This window comes from Fundulus heteroclitus, unplaced genomic scaffold (assembly GCF_011125445.2).
Source record: "Fundulus heteroclitus isolate FHET01 unplaced genomic scaffold, MU-UCD_Fhet_4.1 scaffold_39, whole genome shotgun sequence".
Taxonomy (NCBI): Eukaryota; Metazoa; Chordata; class Actinopteri; order Cyprinodontiformes; family Fundulidae; genus Fundulus; species Fundulus heteroclitus.
The window spans coordinates 1,184,987-1,207,486 of record NW_023396803.1 but is presented as its reverse complement, the minus strand read 5'-3'; the positions used below and the strand labels follow the sequence as shown (position 1 = coordinate 1,207,486).

Sequence of the window (22,500 nt, the reverse complement as noted above, 5' to 3'; positions counted from 1 at the left end):
GCTGTGCCGCTTCAGAATTAAAAGAGTACGCGTTCTTTTTTCAAAAACTTGTAGTTTTGGTAAAAAGTTGGTTGAATAAAGGGTTGAGTTCTAATTCAGTGTTTGTGTTCTTTATCTAAACATAGGGCGCTAAACAACAGCATAAAATGGCCAGGGCTGCACTTAAAATATATGTTCTGAATTTGTTGATAATTATCGATATCGATAAATATTTCTATTTTATCGATATATTTTTTTTTCTATATCGTCTAGCCCTATTCTCCATCACAATCTCTCAAGCACTCTTTCTGCATTTTAGCTTCTCATTTAAAGACGAAAAAAAAGCTTAAAGATTTTCCTTCCACTTAACTTTCCATAAATACAGCTTTCTGTGAAATACCAGCTTCTGTTGTTCTCCATCTTTCTCTTATTTATCCAACTATGTCTTTTTAGGTTTCTGTCTCTATAATGTATCTTTATACCTGGTTATATTTTGAAGGCTATCCGACTCTTTTTTCCCATACTTCTTGATTTAATGAAAATCTCTTTAAATCTACATCTGCCAGAGTTTAGTATAATTTGTGCGCAACTTTATTCAGGGTTTATTTAATTACATTTGAGATCAGTTTCATATAATCCATTTATGTGGTCTATCTTGCAACAAAAATAGTTATATTTTCAGTAATGGACTCAGGAAGGTGGATTTCTGTTTCCAGCTGAAGGACTTGGTGATGCGAGTCAATAAGACCAAATGGTATTTTTGTAGAACACCTGAAAATGACCATAGAGCAGTTTATTTGTTGAGAACGTGCTATAATTAGCATTAATGTTTTTAAATCAATATTTATGTGTACAGGCGTAATTAGGGCTGGGCCAGATGGCAAATAGCACTAACCTCTATTTTCTCAACCTCGCCATCTCTCTCTCTTTTTGTTAAAGACAAACTATACAAACTATACACATAGCGCAACATCTTAAAGGGACATACAGGGTTTCCCCCAGAAAATGGACTGATCCTAGCGGTAGGTGTTGGCTCTGGAAAGTGCACGCGCTACAGTGAATTGTGGGCGGTGGTGGTGGCAGTGACTTGCATTCTGCGGCTGGAAGTAGGGCCGCAACGTGGACGTACTGTGCGTCAAGCTAATAACAGCTGCCATCTTGCTATTTAGACCGGGAGGCCTTCTCACGGACGGGAACTTTAGACACCATTTTATGTCGCTCCCAAACATCAAGGCATTTAAAATAAACATAGCCTGGCGGGGTGGGGTGTAAAGCCTGGTGGCCCACCAGGCTTATGATACACAAGGGGAACCTCTGGACTTGAGCATAGCCTACCTATACATAGCCAAATTGACAGAAAACATTTCTTTAAAAAATTTTTTTTAAAATACTGAAAATACCTACATGGAAACAACGGACGTAAGTTATTGTTAGACAAGTTGGTGTCAGTAATTTTTTTAGTTTATCGCCCAGGCCTATGTGCGATCGTCTTTATGTTTGTACTAGTCAACCATGCTCCCGACTCAAGGGCTGTTAGTTAAGGGCAAACAAGCTGATCTGATTTGATCTGCCTGGTTAAAACATCATTTTTTGTGTACCTTATACGATTTTAAATGCTTGAATGTTTAAAAACACCAACAAAAAAGGAGGACATGAAACAAAGTTTACCTTGATGTTGTTGATGATCAGATAGAGTTCAATAGAAGTAGACTCTGACTCCAACTCATGCAACACAGCTTCTGTTTGGGTGGATGCTATGAGATAAACCAAATCATTAACAAAAGCATTTATGTAAAAATAGAAATATAAAGATCTCTTAAAGTGTTTTTATATGGAAAAACACTCTGTTTTTTAACCTCGAAGCAAGTTGTGCAGGTAGAGTGCAGCAGAGCTGTCCCACTGACTCGAAGGCCTGTCAGAGAAAGAAAAGGTGGCATTAACTAGGCTAAATAAAACTGTCAAATTGAAAAATTTTAACTCTTAATATAGCCTCACTCAAGCTCTGCTTTCTCTGCAAATACAGATACCCGAAGGGTTGTAGGTTTGATTCGAGCCAGATGGAACTTCTTCACCCAGAAAGGAAGCTGAAGGAACTTTCGTAATGCTACTTTTATCCTTGGTAGGGAACAAGAAAGCAGAAAATACAATTTAGCAATGAGCATAGCACAACTCTACACAAAACACATCTGAGATCACTGGTCAAGTTGTGTAATACAAGGCCAGAAAAACCACAACTAACGAGTTAGATTCTTTAGTATTTATATTCATTTAGTTTTTCAATTTAGAGCTGGGAACCATTTTTGTCTTACTTGTCTGAGGAGACCACAATCATTTCCCCATGGTCAACTAGGAAACAGAAGGCCCGACAGCATCCCGGGTCCATGATGATGGACTGCACCACAGCTCGGCACCATGACTGTTTTACATCCCAGTATACCACATACATCTGATAGATATAAGAGCAACACATAAGTAGTACTAGTCAAAGCTGGGGTGCTATGCAAGACTCTAAAAATGCTGTTTTAATGGCTAATTAGACAAATACTGAGGGGCATATAAATTGTTTACTGGCATTCTGTATGGATTCATGTCTAAATTCAAAGCAGCTCTGTGTAACTTTTAGCCACCAAGTATGCTAGACTTGTCATTTTCAGGTTTAGTTACCCTAAAGGCCATTGGAGACACTGCACTGTCACAAAATTAAACAGTCTCCCTCCATATTTTGAAATGTGATTGCATCTGGAATCTGGACCCGCTGTCTCTGGAAAGTGCTATATAAATAAACTGATTGATAGATTGACCTGTTGGCTTCAATTTTTGTGACAAATTCCTACATTGAACTCTGTTCAGATGTGTATTGAGAGCCAGGACAGTAACGTAAACAGTGGATGAATATTGTTATCACACTTACAGTTGACCCAATAAAATGGATGCTAACCGGATGCAAACCGCTCTTCAAAAAATGTCTAAACTTAGTGAGAACAATAGTGTAATGAACAAAAAGTTAGATCCACCACTGGGAGGGGATCAGTCCCAAACATTAATGCATGACACAACCTTTTTTATTTGGTTTATTTTGGCATGTTGTTCATGTGGTTCTCTGTAGCAAGTTACCCTGTAATTCCACATCTGCCACTCCTGTACGTGACCCCTCTGTTCCGAACCGCTTCTGTGAGTCCGTGAAAAGCAAAGCTTACTATAATCATGGTTACTCCGTCTAGCTCCACTCTGGAGTTTCTTGGAGCCCAAGGAGAGCATGTGTGCTCATCGTCATTACAAGCAGAACACAAATCTATTTGGAAAAAATTACCACATTTCAAATTAAATGTTGAAAAGACAAAAAGAGTGGTTTGCAACAAATATTTAAATAAAACTGCTAATTATTGTGAATATTAAAATAAAATTTATTTTTCTTTTCTTCAAATTTCTTTGTGGTTAACAATCTCTATTTACACCATTTAACTTTGAAAAACCGGAGGTTGTTGACGTTCTTCTTCTTGTTTGCTATGATTGCAATTGTGGAGCTTCAGCCGGCTGGAGCCCAACAGACCTGAATGAAAAAGAAAACTGGAGTTGATCTGTATTTTAATGGTGGACAACGGAGATTGTGTCCACTGACTGACATTCGAAGTAGTCTCGGAGAACGTGGAACAATTGTCTTTAATTAAAATAATGTAATTATTCCGTCGATCAGACGTGCATGAACAGAACAGAGCATTCACGGAAGATGTGGAATCTGGGGTTAGTGCTCATAGTTGTAGAAGAAGAGCGCTAGATTAAGCTGCAACAGCCTTAACAACATGTCTTTGCCATTTGTGAGCGTGAGGTCAAGCTACGATGTGATCGCTTCAAAAAAAAAAAAAAAAAAAAAGACATGTTTAGCATGTACACACGAAACTGCTGTTACATTTTTTTACCTCTGGGACCCTGTTCCAAAAATTATCGTTTTTACTCTCCCAAAACACTGGATCCGTCTAACTAACAAAACAGCTATGTGGATATACCTAATCTTGTCTCCGTGTGGACGGGGCCTGATACTGTATATAGTGATATTGCTAAAATGGAAAAGCTGTGACTAATTGTGCAGCCCGACATCTTTAACATCTTTACAAGATTACATTGCTATGGACATGTCATTGTTTCTATAGGGTTCTATTTTTGAATGCCTTTTCCTTGTTTACCAGCTGTGCAAAGTGTCAAAAAGCTTTAAAAATGTTCCAACAAAGCAGATCATACTGGGAGCAATTTCTAAATCAGAATTAAAAAGAAAAATCAATAGGAAGAATTTTTCTGAATAAAAAGCTGCAAAATAAAACATCAGAGCAACTTCTAAATGTACCTGACAACAAGCTCAGACTATGACAATACCTGTCCTTCTTCTAATGACGTAGGTTTCAGTTGATGTAGGTCTTGGGTAACATCATGGTAGAAAAGATTCATCTTAGTCTGGAGATTAATGTAATGTTCCTTGGTTTCTGGATTGCCACCTGGACCGCAAACAACTCGACCCCAGAGGCAAGATGGATTCTCAACCTTCAGAGAGCAAAAGGCACGTTAGAAACCATCACAAGAACCAACTATCAAGCTAAACATGTTATTTAGTAACCACAAACTCAGCTAGATGGGTAGCCGTTTGATGACAAGTGGGTTTATGTCGCAGCAGTGTTAGGCAGGGAATCAATTCAATTCAAATAATATCAATAATATCAGTTTATAGAACACCAATTCACAACAAATATCGTCTGAAGATGCTTAAAAAAGAAAAAGAAGAAGATTTACAAGTTAAACTGATCATTTTAAGAGTTTAAGATTAATTCATCCATACTGAAAGCTTTTTATTATCGAGATTTGTAAATGAGGTACGGTTTTGTATTTAAAAACTGTGCGACAGAAGAACTGCAATGAATCATACTGCATCTTTCAAGGCATACACAAATGTGTCTACAGGTCAACCGTGGTGTTTTTGAGGCTTTGTGTGAAAAACTACATTACCTCAGCCTACCATCCCCAGGTCAATGGACAGTGTGAGCAAACTAACCGTAATATAAAGACAGCGCTTGCCAAATAATGTGGGAAGGAAATGACTGGGACATCCATTTATGAGGAATAGTGGCAGGCATCAACACATCTAAGCAGGTAATATTGTGTAAGAATGTCTGACAGAACCATGTTCTCCGAGATAGAAAAACTGTAAAATGCTATTGATTGTACTTTTTTCCTACAAAGAACAACCTAGTACACACCCTATTGTGCTCTGTTTGGAAGACACCAGGTATGATAAACATGACACAATAAGAGGGTAAGGGTGGGCGATATGAAGAACATGTCATGTTTTCGGCACTGTTGCCTGGTCTAATTTCTCTTATCATACACCTGCTTAGCTCCGCCTATTTCTCATTACCACAGATCTGTTCCACCTGCTCCCATTAGTATAAAACCAGCGTTAAGACCAGACAACAGAGCCAGTTTATTTCGTCCTTGTGATCGACTTATTCCAGCGTTCTTGTATCTGTTTACCTGTTCATGACCTGTTCTGCCCTCCGACCTCTGAGTTAGCCTATTCCTACCTGATCCGTTTACCTGACCTGTCTTTAGACGCCTGTACGACCTGAGTATCTGCCTGTTCCTTGTTTGACCGTGTACCGAACCCTGGACTGTGACCTGACTACGACCTGGATTATCCATTGGTACGTCATCGGCCCTCTGATCTCCTGGTTCCGACCCTCGACTACGTCTCCGACCTCGGTTTTGGATTTACCCTTTGGATTATCCTGCTGTCTGTTTTGATTTACACGGTTCTGACCTTCTGCCTGTCCACCGATCATCGTTTACTCTGCTTCTCGGACTCCCGGGGGGTCACAACGTGCCACGTCTGTTGGACAGCTCGCCAGCTGGAATCTCCTCCCGTCCCCGGACCCACACTGGACATAAGGACCAGGTTAGTGACCCACACGTCCGTGTCTAGTCACATTCAGACTGACGAGGTCACTAACCTGTTGTCTCTACCCGCAGAGGTTCCAGCTGCTAAAGCCGGGCGTACACTGTACGAGTTTTTCCCCTTTTCGGGCCGATTCTTCAGTCGTGCGAGCATTTTTTGAATCGGGACGAATTTCAGCTTGATCGTAGAGGGGGGGAAGGAGGGGGGAATGGCTTCTTACGACTACCTCCCGATCAGGAATCGGACGATCGTGAAAATCAAACATGTTTGAAATTCAGTCTGCTGTCGTGAGGTTTTTGTGAGCGCATCCTGCTGTTCAAGCAGAGCTACGAGGGGGCGCCCTCCCCTCCTCTCCGTCCCCGCCAGCGGAGGGAGGGAAGCGGGCGTCCCTGAAGCAACCTCCGGCCGGTGTTGGGGAGGGCGAGCCGTCCGGTCCGCGCAACGCGCTGGCCGCCTGTTTCAGCACTCCTCCGCGGTCCGCGCTGGCCGCCTGTTTTCGGCACTCCTCCTCCGCTTGCGGGGGTGGGGGGGGGGGGGTTGTGCGGGCCGGGCGACCTGCCGTGCCGCGCGGCCGCCGGTGCGTCTCGTCCCTGCTCTCTCCCCTCTGTTCCCCCGAAGCCCGGTGCCTCCTGCGGGCTTCGCCAGAGCTGGGCTCGAACCCCTGCTCTGGGTCCCTGTCACCTACCGTTGCTCGCCTGCCTCTGCCACCACAGCGAGCGGTCCCAGAGGGGACATGACGTACAGTGTGAGCAGTCCGGTCTCGTCCGAGCGTCGCGCCGCACAGATCGTGACCGGTGAACTTTTTAAACCCCGCGGTTCCGACGCACAGTTTGAGATATATATAAGTACCACGACTGAAAAACTCGTACAGTGTACGCCCGGCTTAACGCAGACGTTGGTCGCTCCGTTTCAATCCTAAATAAACTGTTTGTCGCCTCGAATACTGGGTCCTTCTGTTCCGTTCTTGACAGAAAATCTAATATCACAATATCTTTGGGCTATATCACGATATACATCACGATATGTTCAAATAACCTTGAAAAACAAATGTTTTAAGCTACATAGTGCCTAATGTTGCATTGGTATATCTCATATTAACGTGTCAATTTTTTTTAAATTGATTGCAAAATAAAAATGAATTTTTTTATGAAATGTTTTATTTTAGACATTTTTTTTAACCACAGCTGCACATTGAAGCTTTTCGCAAATTACAGTATTGTCACATTAGAGCCCTTTCGTGATCAGCACTGGACCTTAAAAAACAGAACATCTCAGCGGCCAAAAGGAACACCAAGGAAAAATCTGACACAAAATAAACCTGAATTAAAAGGTGCTCCTTTGTGCTTAAGACATAAAAATGTGACAATCCCAAAAACAAAAGCTTGTATTGTGACTATAAAATCAACTGACCAGTCGCAGCTACATATTCAGAGCATCTCAAAAATATTTCCATTGCTTTTTAGGTGCTGGGAAATTTTAAACAAGAAACGTTTTTTTCTGTCATATGGGATTTAGCAAAAGAAGACCCCAGTTTCAACAGTTTTACGGCTGGTTTAATTGAAGTTTCCTTAGGGGTGTGTCGACACGCGGAGTTTACAAGAGTCTTCATTTTGCACTGGATGACGTTTTAGGTGGAACAAATTTCAGGGTTCCCACACCCTGGTGAACATCAAATTCAAGGACCTTTTAATGACTTTCCAGGACCAATTTCCTCAAATTCAAGGACCACACGTGGCGGCATTTACCTACTGTGACTGCTGAATAGGTTATCATATTTTAATACAATGCAAATTCAATAAAAGACTAAACGGTATATAAGTTATTGGGTCAGAAGCAGTGCAAGAAAGTGGACTTAATTTATAGCCTACATTGATATTGATCATATTCATAGCCTACATTTATATCCACAGTACATGGCTATGCCATACTACATTACATATAAGATGTACATTAGCCTACCGCTTCATGGAATTTTATGGAAAAAAGTGCAGCATTGAGATGTTCAGAATTATATCAATTTGTTTCACTTACTTTCATCTTTGATTAAGCTAGTTTTTGACTTTGACTCTGAAAAGTCGCTAAATATAGCGACAAAGTCGCTGAGTTGGCAACACTGCGTGAATGTAACCTATTGGACGCACGTAGGCCTAAACCGTAGCCTACCAACTAACGAAGAAGAGCGAACATACTTTTGCAAATTAAAAGTCTGTGGAATCAACATAATTTTAAAAGATCGTGTGATAGTAAAATACTGACACATGAGTTGTCATCTGTGTGAACTTTCAATTCAAGGACTTTCAAGGACAAGGTGTTTTTTTGGCTGTTCTCAAGAACTTTCAAGAGCCTTGAATTTATTTTTTCAGATTCACAAACTTTCAAGGATTCAAGGACCCGTGGGAACCCTGAAATTTGTGCTACTGCTACCTTTTGTGGCAATGGTGTTACGCCATGTTTTGCAAATTACCGCATTTTGTTCGACATCCTCCTTGTGAAATCCAAACCACGGCCGTATTATTGACCCAGTGCTGTTTCTCTTCAGACTCATTTTCTTATTTACTTGAAATGCCCGCTCTCACCATAGTTCTCGCTGTCTAGTCAACGTAAGTAAGCGCACGGGTTCGTTGTTGTGTGTGCGCGCCAGAACTCTTTCTGGTTTGGAGGAGGAGCGAATGATGCATTCACAGCATATGGGAAAAACTAAACTCAGAGTGAATTAAATAGAGCGGCTCAATCTTGTCATGAAAATTAACACTTGATGGTTGCAATAAGGTAATTTTAATCATCGCGCGGAGGAAAACTTAAGATACATCAAGTATAATCGATATATCGCCCACCCCTAAAAGAGGGGGATGACAAATGTGTTGTGGTAGAGCAGACAGCAGAACACCTTGAGGCCAATACTGAAGACACTGCAGATCTGCATGCAAAGGTGATTATGAAATGGATATATGCGTCTGAAAACATTATATATATATATATATATATATATATATATATATATATATATATATATATATATATATATATATATATATATATATATATATATATAAAATTACATTCTAACAATTTAATATTTTCTCAGATTTACCAGAACATAAAAAGTTCACAAGACAGACAAAAGAAGTCATACGAGTCAAACATAAGAAGGAATGTGAAATCCTTCCGCTTTAAAGTTGGGGATGAGTTCCACACATAAGAGAGGAAGGTTGAAAAGGAGGGCGACTGGAAACAAACTGGTCTGGGCTATATGTCATAGCCTTCATCTCAGAAAAGGGTGTGGCGACACCGTCAAACAGAAAGAAAGACACACTGTAGTTTTACTAGGCCTGTGGTAGTCCTCATTTGCAGCTGGGGCTCTCTCCCCCCCATCCCCATCTCTTATGGAGGCTAATATTTCTTTAGTACTAAAAAGGGGGAAAGCACCTGAAGAGTGTTCTTCATATAGGCCTATAGCGGTCTTAAATTTAGATCTGCTTGCCAAGGTTCCAGCCTCACGTTTGGAAAATGTTCTCCCCTCTGTTATTAGGAATGACCAGACTGGTTTCATTCGGGGAAGGTTTTCATCACATAATGTAAGACGCCTGCTTAACATTATTCAGCATTCTTCCCTGTACAATACAGCCCTAGTTATTTCTCTTGACGCGGAAAAGGCGTTTGACAGGGTTGAGTGGCCTTACTAATTTTTCACACTTCAGGAATTTGGCCTAGGCGAAGTTTTTATTAAATGGATTCAGATTTTATACACATCGCCACTATCAGCTGTAACTACAAACGGACTCAGGTCTAGTAATTTTTCTATTGAACAGGGTACAAGGCAGGGCTGTCTCCAGAGCCCTTTGTTATTTCCGCTAGCTATGGAACCTCTAGCTGCCGCCACAAGACAAGACTAGTATTAGGGGAATTTCTTTGAATAATCAAGAGCATAAAATCTTGCTGTATGCTGATGATGTTTTGATTTTTTTGAACACCCCTACACATTCTATCCGTAGATTAACTCGGCTAATTCATAATTTCGGCTGCTTCTCCGGATACAAAATACATTTTTCTAAAAGTGAAGCCATGCCCCTTTGCTGCTCAAATATGCTTAAAAGATCTGTATAAATTAAAATATTGGCCCTCTCTTACAAACTATAAAACAGGACCTCGATAGATGGTGTGGTCTGCCTCTGTACCTTCTGGGTCGAATTCATTTGATTAAAATGAACAATCTCCCACGCCTCCTGTATTACTTTCAGATGCTGCCAATTATGTTGTCAAAGAAAGTTCTTGCAGAATTCAATAGTGCTATTGTATCATTTATTTGGCGTAGAAAAAGACTCAGGTTAAGATACAGCTTTCTTTGCCTGCCTATTAAGAATGGTGGCTTAGCGGTTCCCTCTCTTCTATATTTTGTCTGTACGCGGCACAGTTCAAGTTTCTTTTAGAATGGTTTATAGGTGACCCTGATTCTGTTTGGCTAGGTTGTGGATAAAATTCCCTTTACTGAATTTATTATATACCTCTCATAACTTCATAACTTTATTTTGTGTAAATTAAAAGACTTAACTGATGGTCTTGCTGTATCTCCCATAGAATCCATATTGGTAAATAGTAGGCAAATGGGAATCTGAATTAGGTAGAGTCTGAGGACTGGGATGCTCTGTGCGGCCAGCCCTCGTGTCTTACTCTGCATGGGAGAGGCAATTTAAGATTTTGCAAAGGCTTTTTATCAATCCTGTAGACAAACAAAGATTTAATCCAAACCTTTCGGACCTCTGTAATAAATGTCTATCTGATGCAGGTTGATTTATTCATTGCTTATGGAGCTGTTGTCATATCCAATAGTTTGGGAGTATAATTGTTCAACAGTTAAGTCTGATATTTAAGTGTCATCTACATCTGAGTGCAAGGACTTGCCTATTAGGGCTAGAGGACGATCTGCTTGTCGGTTTTCGTCACAGAGACCTTTTACACATTCTGCTGCACTGTGCCCAGAAATGTATCTTGGCCTTGTAGATCACTGACAAAGCTCCCACTCTAAATCAGTGGAAACAAACTGACTGGTATCATTCCATTTGAGGGTGTTTCTATGGCATTAAAGGACAAACCCTTTGTATTCTATCGGACCTGGGACCCATTTCTGGACAACCTTGATGTTGCCACATCTCGCTTTTTGAGGTCAGGGCTTACGGACCTGGCCTGGGAAAAAGACGCTGAGTTATAGTGTGACAAGCTATCATATTTGAGTGTATATTTTATTTTTATTTTTTGGTGTCCCTGATTACTTGACTGTTTTGTTTTTCTTCTTTTGTTGATATTTGTTTTATTTATTTATCTATGTTTTGTTTTTGTTTTGTATATGTTGTCTGTTATATTAGGCCTGAATGTCTGCATTTTTATGCACTATCAGTGTTTTGTTTGCCTTTGTTTCTGTTGCTTCTGCTTTGCAAGAAAAAAGTTTAATAAAAACATGGTTGGAAAAAAAAATCGTCCTTCCATTCTGAAAGTAGTTAATGAATCACGTATTCACAAAAAGCAGGTTAAAAATTTTACCTATTAGAGCTGCAGGGCCTGTAAAAACTGTCTGCCGTTGGGTCCAAAAGGCAGGGATTGTCAGTTTTGCTCTTCCTCTCACCCAGAGACATTATATACTCACCCACCTCTCTCCCTCATGTTCTGGGGGAATTGTCTCATCTATTTGGTTGTCCCACTCGCCAATCACACGCCTGCTTTCTATGTGGTGCATTCGCATAGCATAACCAAAGCCTGAGGTTTTGCTGAAATTTACAGACCTCTACTGGATATGATTTTTTTTTTTATTGAAACATTTTAAGTATAACAGTCCAGCTTGCACAATTAACAAAAAGACACAGATCCATTACTTTGGCACACAAACTCAAGAAAAACATGCAGTCACTCGTAGACATCATCTCCGCATCTCTTTATATCTGTTTGGAGGGTGCCAAAATAATGTCCTCCCATTCATTGGGGTGAATTGTGCTTTTCAGAAGTGCTTCCCAAGACAATCTTAAATTTGGTAACCTGTCATCAATAGAATGCTGCAAGGTTGCGTAAAACTTAGAGACAAATTCTGGCTGTCCAAGAGTACGTTCTCAACTAAGTTAAAGTCTACAAGAAGGCCAAGCTTTTTCATTTTAGAGTATACATAGTGTCTGATCTGAAGGTATTTATAGAATTCAGTTCTGGGTAAATTTTGAGTTTTTACTGTTTCAAATTATTTAAATTTCCCTTTTTCCCCATAAACTATGAATTCCTGATTCCTCCTATTTTTAAAATTTGGCTCCAGTGTCCCCCCCCTGATAATTCTGGATTATTTACAAGCGATGTAACACCCAGAGTATATGTTGTGCCCCAAATAATTTTTTTAAAATACTGCCAAGATTTAATGACATTTGTAATCACAAAGTTTTCCTTTGCCATAACCAGCAATTCTTGTCCAGAATATTTACTGGGGAAAGGCTTTACATCTCTATCTAATACCATGGCAGTTTTGTCTGTCAGTCAGCCCACAATTAAATAATTATAGCTTGTATTGACGTTATATGATGTGCGACAATGGTTGGGGGTTACCCATAGGATAGATCATTTTAGGGAGTATTGTCATTCTGATCAAGTTAATTCTGCCCAAGAAAGATATGGTATATTTCATCCAACTAGCTGTTTTTACCTTTACATGGTTAATTAAGGGATTGACTTTTTCCACGTAAAGTTGGCTGATCCTAGGTGTAATTTTAAAACCCAAATATGTGAGTCCCTTAGGGGCCTATCTGAATGGTTTCACAAAGTCAGACTCATTTTTTTTTTTTTTTTAAATGGTGGCCACAGGCATAATATCAGACTAATAAAAGTTAACCTTATATGCGGAAATCATATATGTGCGAATTCGTTGACACGTTTACAGTTAAGCCCAGAAATATTTTGACAGTGACACAATCTTCATGATTTGAGCTATGCATTCCACCACAATGGATATGACATGAAACAACTACAATGTAAGTGAAGTGTAGACTTTAAGGTTTAATACAAGGGCTTGAACTAAAATATATGATTAAACGTGTAGGAATTGTAGCTGTTTTTATATAAACGCTCCTCATTTAAATAAATATTACCCAAGTAAAATGATACTTTTGAATATTTAATTGAGAATCCTTTGCATGCAATGACTGCCTGAAGTCTGGAACCTATGAACATCAAATGCTGGGTTTCCTCCTTAGTGATGCTTTCCCAGGCCTTTACTCTAAGTTGGTGCTTGTTTGTGGGTCTTTCTGCCTTAAGTTTTGTCTTGAACAAATTAAATACATGCTCGATTGAGCTGGATTCTGATGACTGACTTGGCCATTGCATTATATTCCACTTCTTTGCTTTAAAAGACTACTGGGTTGCTTTTGCAGTATGTTTTGGATCTGTATACACTTCAGAATTCATCCAGCTGCATCTGTCTTGACACATCAATAAACACAAGTGACCCAGTGCCATTGGAAGCCATGCATGCCCCCATCCCATCACACTGCCTCCACCATGTTTTACATAAGATGTGGCGTGTTTTGGATTATGAGCTGTTCCAATTCTTTAAACTTTCTTCTTCCCATCATTCTGGTACAGATTGATCTTAGTCTCATCTGTCCAATGAATGTTGTTCCAGAACTTTTTTGCCAAAGTCAATTCTGGCCTTTCTATTTTTAAGACTGATTCATGGTTTGCACCTTGAGGTGAATCCATCATATACTCTCATGAAGTCTTCTTTTTATGGTAGACTTAGATACTGATACACCTACTTTGTGGAGAGTGTTCTTCACTTGAGTGGATGTTGTGAAGGTTTTTCTTCACCATGGAAAAGATTCTGCAATCATCCACCACTGTTGTCTTCTGTAGACGTCCAGGCCTCTTTGACTTTACAAGCTGACCAGTGCACTCTTTTTTTCTCAGAACATACCAAACTGTTGATATGGACACTCCTAACATTTCTGCTCTCTCTGATGGATTTCTTTTTTTCAGCCTCAGGATGGTCTGTTTCATCTCCATGGCGAATTTCTTTGACCGCATGTGTGTTCACAGCAACAGCTTCCAAATGCAAATGCCACACCTGGATTAAACTTCAGACCTTTTAACTGTTTAAATGATGTCAGGTTAACGGGGGACGAGCCCATGCAGCCTGGTTATTTATTTTGCAGTCTTCTGGGTCACTTGTCCAATTACTTTTGGTCCCTTGGAAAGAGTACATATTAAGGATCTGTAACTCCTAAACCTATGCTCTAATTTGGATTTGAAACTCTGAAATTACAGCTGAGTCTGCACTGTAAACCCATATTGATTATATAACTGTATCCTTAATGTTTTCATAAACAGCTAAAATAACAAAACTTGTGTCACTGTCCAAATATTTCTCGGCCTAACTAATTAACTTTTGTATTGATTTGGTGGGGTCAGTTACAGTTAGAAAAATGTCCATGTATTTTTGCCTGTTTTTTCCCTGCCATTCATTATATGCACGCGCAAAAGCAACAACAAAAAAATGCGTGTTAACGTCAAATAAACATGCAAGCATATCGAGTTAGGTGGGGTTTTTTTTGTTTTTGTTTTGGAATGTTGGCGAGGCGGTAGAGTGAGTTTGGCGAGGCCGCCTCGCCAAGATAGCGCTGCGGGAAACACTGACTTCTGACATATAGTGCCTTGTGAAAGTATTCGGCCCCCTTGAACTTTTCAACCTTTTGCCACATTTCAGGCTTCAAACAAAGATAAAAAAAATATTTTTTTTTGTGAAGAATCAACAAGTGCGACACAATCATGAAGTGGAACGAAATTTGACATTTGAAACTTGTTTTTAACAAATAAAAAACTGAAAAATTAAAGCTGCAAGTCGCTTGGGGTATGTCTATCAGTTTTGCACATCGAGAGACAACGATTTTTGCCCATTCCTCCTTGCAAAACAGCTCGAGCTCAGTGAGATTGGATGGACAGCGTTTGTGAACAGCAGTTTTAAGTTCTTTCCACAGATTCTCGATTGGGTTCAGGTCTGGACTTTGCTTTGGCCATACTAATATCTGGATATGTTTATTGGTGAACCATTCCATTGTAGATTTTGCTTTATGTTTTGGATCATTGTCTTGTTGGAAGATAAATCTCCGTCCCAGTCTCAGGTCTTTTGCAGACTCCAACAGGTTTTCTTCCAGAATGGTCCTGTATTTGACTCCATCCATCTTCCCATCAATTTTAACCATCTTCCCTGTCCCTGCTGAAGAGAAGCAGGCCCAAACCATGATGCTGCCACCACCATGTTTGACAGTGGGGATGGTGTGTTCAGGGTGATGAGCATAACGTTTTGCATTGTTGCCAAAAATTTTGATTTTGGTTTCATCTGATCACAGCACCTACTTCCACATGCTTGGTGTGTCTCCCAGGTGGATTGTGGCAAACTTTAAACTAGACATTTTATGGATATCTTTAAGAAGTTGCTTTCTTCTTGCCACTCTTCCATAAAGGCCAGTTTTGTGCAGTATCTGACCGATTGTTGTCCTATGGACAGAGTCTCCCACCTCAGCAGTAGATATCTGCAGTTCATCCAGAGTGATCATGGGCCTCTTGGCTGATCAGTCTTCTCCTTGTACGAGCTAAAAGAAGGAAGGTAAGGGTCTTCGTAGATTTGCAGTGGTCTGATACTCCTCCCATTTCAATATTATCACTTGGACAGTGCTCCTTGGGATGTTTAAAGCTTGGTAAATCTTTTTGTATGCAAATCCAGCTTTAAACTTCTCCACAACAGTATGTCGGACCTGCCTAGTGTGTTCCTTGTTCTTCATGATACTCTCTGAGCTTTAAACGGACCTCTGAGACTACCACAGAGCAGGTGCATTTATACGGAGACTTGATTATACACAGGTGGATTCTATTTATCATCATTATCGTCATTTAGGTCAACATCGGATCATTCAGAAATCCTCACTGAACTTCTGGAGAGAGTTTGCTGCACTGAAAGAAAAAAGGGGCCGATTAATTTTGCATGCCCCACTTTTCAGTTTTTCTGAAACAGTTTAATATACCACAAATTTCATCCCACTTCATGATTGTGTCCCACTTGTTGTTGATTCTTCACACAAAAAAAAATAGTTTTATATCTTTATGCATGAAGCCTGAAATGTGGCAAAAGGTCGAAAAGTTTAAGAGGGGCAACTACTTTCGCAAGGCACTGTATACTCCTGTTCAATGCAATGAAATGCTTTTTCTGCATCCATCGATATAGTGGCTCCTGGAATTTTATCAAAACTGAGATAATGGATTATTTAGACTTAATATCGAAGAAGAACAATCTTTTATGAAACCAGTTTTAGCAGCATTGATAATGTCAGTCACTACTCGCTCTAATCGGTTGGTCATGATTTGAGAGTATTTTCATATCAACTTCAAGCAAACTGATTGGCCGATATGAGAAGCATTGTTCAGGATCCTTGTCCTTTTTAGGAATAACAATTATATGCACGGCATACATGGATTTGGGGAGCTCCACTTCTTCAAAAGATTTATTGAAAACCCAAAGTAACAGATAAGGTAATCTAACATTTAAGGTTTTACAGAACTCTGCACAGAATCTGTCTACCCCTGGGGATTTATCTGATTGCAGTAATAAGATAGCTTTATTTCTGTCAAAGTAATAGGTCCTTCTAGCACTTTTGCTTGTTCGTCTGATAATTTGGGCATTACTAGGTTGTTCAGGAAGTGACTCTGGGCGAGTTTATGAGTGTCTTTTTTTGAAACACTCATTTATCTTGACAGTATTTGTCTGTCGTATGTTATCGTCACTGAATATCGTTGATATAAAAGATTTATTGGGGGAGTTTCTCGCCTGTCGGGCAAAAAACGTATTGGGTTTATTGCCAGATTCCAACATCTTTTGAATAAAATAAAATATCAGTTTTTGCTTTCCTTGTGATTAAGTTAGTTAAACCTAATTTTGTCTTCTTCAACTCTTCCAAAACCTCATGATTTTGTTCTATAGATATGTTCCACTTGTTGTATTCTTTCTTCAATCTCAAGTTATTCTTGTAAATGTTCTCTTTTTTCCAACAAGAATGAGATCATCATTCCTCGCATGTGAGTTTTATATGGATTAGTAGTATCATCACAGGAACTTGGAATGCGGTAATATATGGTAATTTTGACTTTATAAATTACTGACATGGCTGATTCTCACATTATTTATAACAGATAATCGCTGTAATTATTACAAATAGCATTTGGTCTCTTGCCAAACTAATTATGTCAGGACTTATAAGCATAGCTTAAACTGGTACTCAATCATCTGTACTAACATATCCATCAACTTGACAGCAACATCTGTAAGCTTCCTTAGCTTTAGCTCCCACTTTAGTGAACACCAACGTTCATACTGTATTCCCAGCAATATTCAATTCTTATCCTTCTTAGATCAAATTCTTTTTGTGCTTGTTCACACTTGATCTTGGACTTTTCTTTTTTTTCACAACTCCTCTGGGAGTTCCACACTCGCTGGCCTCCATTGATTCAGCGTGTTGAGCAATTGTACATCGGCGCAGTGTCGTACTTATGGTCATGTGGTGTTGTTATGAGAAATATACACAAAAGGGCTTTATTTACTAAGGAAAGACCAAAAACAATATGTAAAAGACCAAAATAAAAAGTAATACACAAGCAGGACGCTGTATTTTGTCAGAAAAACTAAATCTTGCATATGTCACTTTCCGCACAAAGGCAGTAGTCTATAAAGAAAAACTTGACTTCAGACTGTGCAGACCTTCACGCACTGTCAACCATGAATGCGCTCATTTGAAAGGACAGGGAAAATTGGCTACACATATGGTAAAATGGTGAATTGCTGCCAAATTGCATGATGATTCCTTTGAAATGTTCAATTTCACTCCATAACAAAATTCAATCATAGCTAAAGACTTCATAACAAGCAGTCAAAACCACAGTGTAATTTATGCTTGCACTGGTGATAGTTTTTGCATAAGAACCTTTCAAATAAATAAAAAAATCCTCTTAAGTCATCTTAAATAAAAACACTCACACAATTTGGGAAGCTGGGAGGCAATCATACTGATTGCTGCATTTAAATACTGCCGTGACCTATATTACACTAACTGTAATCCCAGTCTGAAATTAACTTAAATATCCTGAAAAATTAAAAGGTACTTTATTTTCAAAAACAAACACTGCCTGCTTCTTCCAGCGACTTTAAGACCCCTCTAGCAGTTTTCTATGAAAAAGCGAATAGCAACAACAACTTTTAGCAACTTTTTTTGTTTTAATGGCGACTTTATCTTAAGCACAGCCGTTCTGGAGTCAATGTATTGAAGCAGCAGCAGCAGAAGCTGCTTGCTATGCGAGTTGCCCCTTCCCTCAGCACTATCTCACAGGCATACCACAGCTGCTGCTGCCTCATCACGTAAATGTAGTTTTTACAGTAATCTTTTTTTGTCTCTCAAACTAAAACAATTCCCTGAATTTGATTTAAACACAGCTTCAATCACTAATTTACATGGTTCACTTTGTGTACCACCAATAGCTGTTTTTTTGGTAAAAAAAAAAAAAAAAATTATGTAGTGCAATGTATTTAGGCAATGTATTCAAATTCATGTAATTTCATAAAGCTAATTTATTTTAGTTCCAACACCATTTAATCACCAGTTTTAATAACTTTTTTTTTCTCTTGGTAAAAGCTCTCCTACAGCCTGGGTCCCAAATGCAGTGTTTCCCCTACCATTCTTCAAGGGGTGTACCCCGCCCCTCCCAAGAAGGTCAGGGCATGTAGTAAATAATTATACATCTGTCCATGTTCATGATTTATTTTATTAAAATAAGCCTTTATAGGCAGAGCCAAATCACATCCTGAGCTATTTCTGTCTCAAGGCACTCACATAATAAAGGCAGACATGAGACGGCAAACATGGGACAGTGGACAAGTACGTACAAAGCTCAATTTTACTAGCACATACTCGACATCACACCATAAACTGCTAGCCGGGAAGAAGTCTCCAGGCAGCTATGAGCTAAGCTCCTGCAGCGTCACAGCACCACGGAGGACAGCTGTGCGGGGGTGCCTGCTCTGCAAAATGCAGGAATATTTCACAAGAAATAGCCAGTAAGTGCACTCAAGTATGAAGCTTAAAATGTACACGGAGAGTCCTCCCAAAGACAGAATTTCTAGGGGTAACACTGCAAATTATGAACACATATGCAATATGATGATGTAACCCTCCAAAAAAATGTAACCCTCCAAAAAAAAAAAAAAAAAATCATAGAGGAAACCCTGCATGGTATTTGGTCTTATTTAGGATCTTTGCAGTGATGAAACATTTGAGTAATATTTTGCTTTCGAACAGATTACCTTGAAACATGCAGGTTCTTAAAAATGTCTGCAAACGTCTTTCCCAAATTGTGCAAGTTTATAATTGGTGTTCATAGACATTCACATTTGTTAAGTATTGCTCAGTCCAATTAGGGCCATCAAAGAAATCCTTTTACGATGCCGAGGGAAGCTACCAGCTGCAGTAAAACATGATCACTAAACACTTTCTGTGCTTTCACTTATACCTTTCTGTGCTTTCATTTATACCTTTAGCAAAATTTATTAACAGACTAAAATGGCTTAGTAGTTACAGAACTGGTTGTTTGCGTTTTAGGACAGGCCTCAAAGGTTGGTGATCTGTCACTCTAGGTCCCTGAGGAAGACCCTTGAGCACAGATTTTTCCACATGCAGCACGCTGCCCCCTGACCGTACTGGATTAGAGGGAATGAAAACAACAACAACACCACAGCATCAGACATTTTCTTGTACTGTCAGCATTCTAACCGCATTTTCTTATTGTGTTCTCAGACATTCAAGTTAGAAAGCAATCAGACTTTTACAGGTTGATACCCAGTTCTGTTATACTTTCAGGTCTGAAATGTCTATTTTTATTCTTGACAATTCTCACATTTAACCCATCAGGATGTTTTACATGTCCCTTCTACAATGTTCTCATCCCAAATAAGATAGAATGTTTTTCTTTGACTTTTCAAAAACACAATAAAAGGTTTCACAAATCCCAAACTGGTTTTTCAACAATCTGCCATAAATGTAGACCAACTATTAAAGTGCGGTGTTCCTTTTATCTTGGTCTTATCGTTTAAAAAAACAAAAGTTGTAAAATCCCCTTTTTTAGATTTCCAAATCAAATAAAGGGCTCCAAATCTAGGGTTGTTAGATGCAGCAGAACCCACTGGGTTCAGGGCCCAAACGGCAGCTGCAAATCAGACTCCACCTAAAGCACAGATCACCCACCTAGTTCAAACTGAGAGCTACTTCACCTGTACTGACCTTCCAACTGCTCACCTTAACTTCATGTAATATACTTTTATGCATTTAAATCTATGTAAATACAAGTACAATTAAAAAAGAGCAACTGAATAAAATAGCATTTTAAATGTAGTTCACTGCAGGGTTGTGCTTTGTGAACAGGCTTGAGGGCACCACATGTGGTTCCAGGGCCTACCTGGTGCCCACGGGAACCATGTTGGTGACCCGTCATCTAAAGGCTCATGGCAGGTTGCTTTGTCCCTTATACACTGGGTGCGATTTGCTGGGGGTGATGGGGGGGATTTACCCCCCTCTGTTTGTGACGTCGCCCCCTCTGGTCATTCATGTTTTATCCCTGGGGGGGATACATTCCTCCCCCCGCTCTGGTCTGAATAAGTAATATTATGGATTTTTAAAAATGTATATAAATTAGGGCTGTCAGTTATTAACGCGTTAAGTTTGTTAGACCACGACGCCGACATTTTTTTGTCACTGTTGCGCGTCAAAACACACACACCATTTCTGAAAGTGAAATCGCTTATTCGGGCTCTAAAATAAGTGACGAAACAGCAGTTATTAAGAGACCTGCCTGCACTAGACACTTTGTATCCAGCTGAAATATCCCTCCGCGATAGGAGCCGACGGTAGTAAAGGCAGACAGAGCAAGTCTGCAGTTTACGGTGCAATAACCGGTGATAACTGGTGAAAGTAGATTACTTGGTGCAGATAACCATTTTAAGCAGAGATTGGTTCTGAAGATGAGTTTTTATATGCTGATAACATTGCAGAAACCCAACCCATAAACCGTACTCTAATGCTTCTTAATTTTTTCTCTGTTTCCTCTGTACGTTGCCAAACTAAGGACCTGAAGTTACTAAAAAGTTGCTAAACAGTCTCTTTCAGGGTATTAAGCTCCTGCCCAGTTGCAAGCAAAGTGTAAGACTGGAATGACCTGGAAATGTAAAACCTTTTTCCAGGCTTAAACCGTTATGACTATGGATATAAACAGCAAGCAAAAATATTGATGTTGGTGTGAAAGCTCAGAATTAGATGTGTGAGAGAGAGAGACGAAACAATAAAAAAACGAACAATAAAACTTATGACTTTATTGAAATGTAAATTTTTTATTAATTTATATGTATATGACTAATACCATGTCTATCTTTGTTTAAGAGGCAAAAAATATATCGGCATGAAAACAGGTATCTATTTACAAATGTATATTTACACATTGTGTAAACATCAGGGCGTCATGATTAGTCATTTAGCCATTATAGTCCAGAGTTTAACATTTGGCACCAGGATGTTTTTGTTCCAATTCTTAAAAGTGCTTGAAAAATAACAAAATAAAAATATTTTTTGTACAAGCATGTATTTTATTAGTGTCATTTATTGCAAAATTGCATATTAAAATGCCCAAACAGGCTATTACACTTGCAGAAGTAAAAGGATAAAACGTGTGATTAATTTGCAATTAATCTCGAGTTAACTATCGACACTGTGATTAATCGATTCAAATTCAATCGTTTTAAATCGTTTGACAGCCCTAATATAAATACATGTCTTGTGTCCTTCACATTTGTTAATTTAATTTTTTGTTGTCTGTTTTTAAAGAGTATTATGTTTTCTGCTCAAAGCGGTTAAAGTAAACTAATACCCACTCCCGAGTCCACACAGTAAGTAAATAGCGCAAGTTTAAAAACAATAGTCTAGCCTACTGGATCTAGCTAGCTACCTGAAAGAGCAGCTGCCAGCTAACCATAATTAATCAAACTTTTTATTCAATAATAAAACTTTTGAAATGATCCCCCTCTCTGTTTTTTTTGCAAATCGCACACTGCTTATACATGTGTCATCCATTTGTGCCCGACACAAACTTATTCAATGCAAGGTATTTTTTAGGGCTCACTATACTAATGCTAGACTGGCAAGAGTTTTCCACTGGGTTAGTGACACCAGTAACAGTAATCTATCACCAGCATATTTAAACAAGCGTTGGCGTTTACCACTTTGCTTGTGTGTAGGCTGATTTTGCTGAACCGGAAGCTTCCCCATCCCTCCACACGTCTGTTGGGTACGACAGGTACTACATAATTTCAAATTGAAAAAATTACGGTTCTTATTTTGTGCCTCGAATAAGTTATTTCATAAGACTTGGGATCCCGTCTTGCAGCAAATTCATTCATTCATTAAACATTCAGCATGACCTGAAGGATGACGAGACTATACTAACCTTTTGTCTTTTTCTCTTTACAGTTTTAACTAGTG

The 22,500-nt window shown here is 39.2% G+C and overlaps 1 protein-coding gene across 1 annotated transcript in view; it reads right to left on the bottom strand.

The window, feature by feature from the left end:
• Positions 1–22,500, bottom strand: part of tdrd12 (tudor domain containing 12) — a 277,622-nt gene that overhangs the window by 241,196 nt on the left and 13,926 nt on the right. Inside the window, exons 3-7 of the mRNA XM_036130848.1 lie at positions 4,348–4,512; positions 2,289–2,425; positions 1,975–2,094; positions 1,836–1,891; positions 1,648–1,733 (exon numbers count right to left, since the gene is read on the bottom strand). Of these exons, the coding sequence (XP_035986741.1) occupies positions 1,648–1,733; positions 1,836–1,891; positions 1,975–2,094; positions 2,289–2,425; positions 4,348–4,512 (564 nt within the window). The remainder of the gene's footprint in view (positions 1–1,647; positions 1,734–1,835; positions 1,892–1,974; positions 2,095–2,288; positions 2,426–4,347; positions 4,513–22,500) is intronic.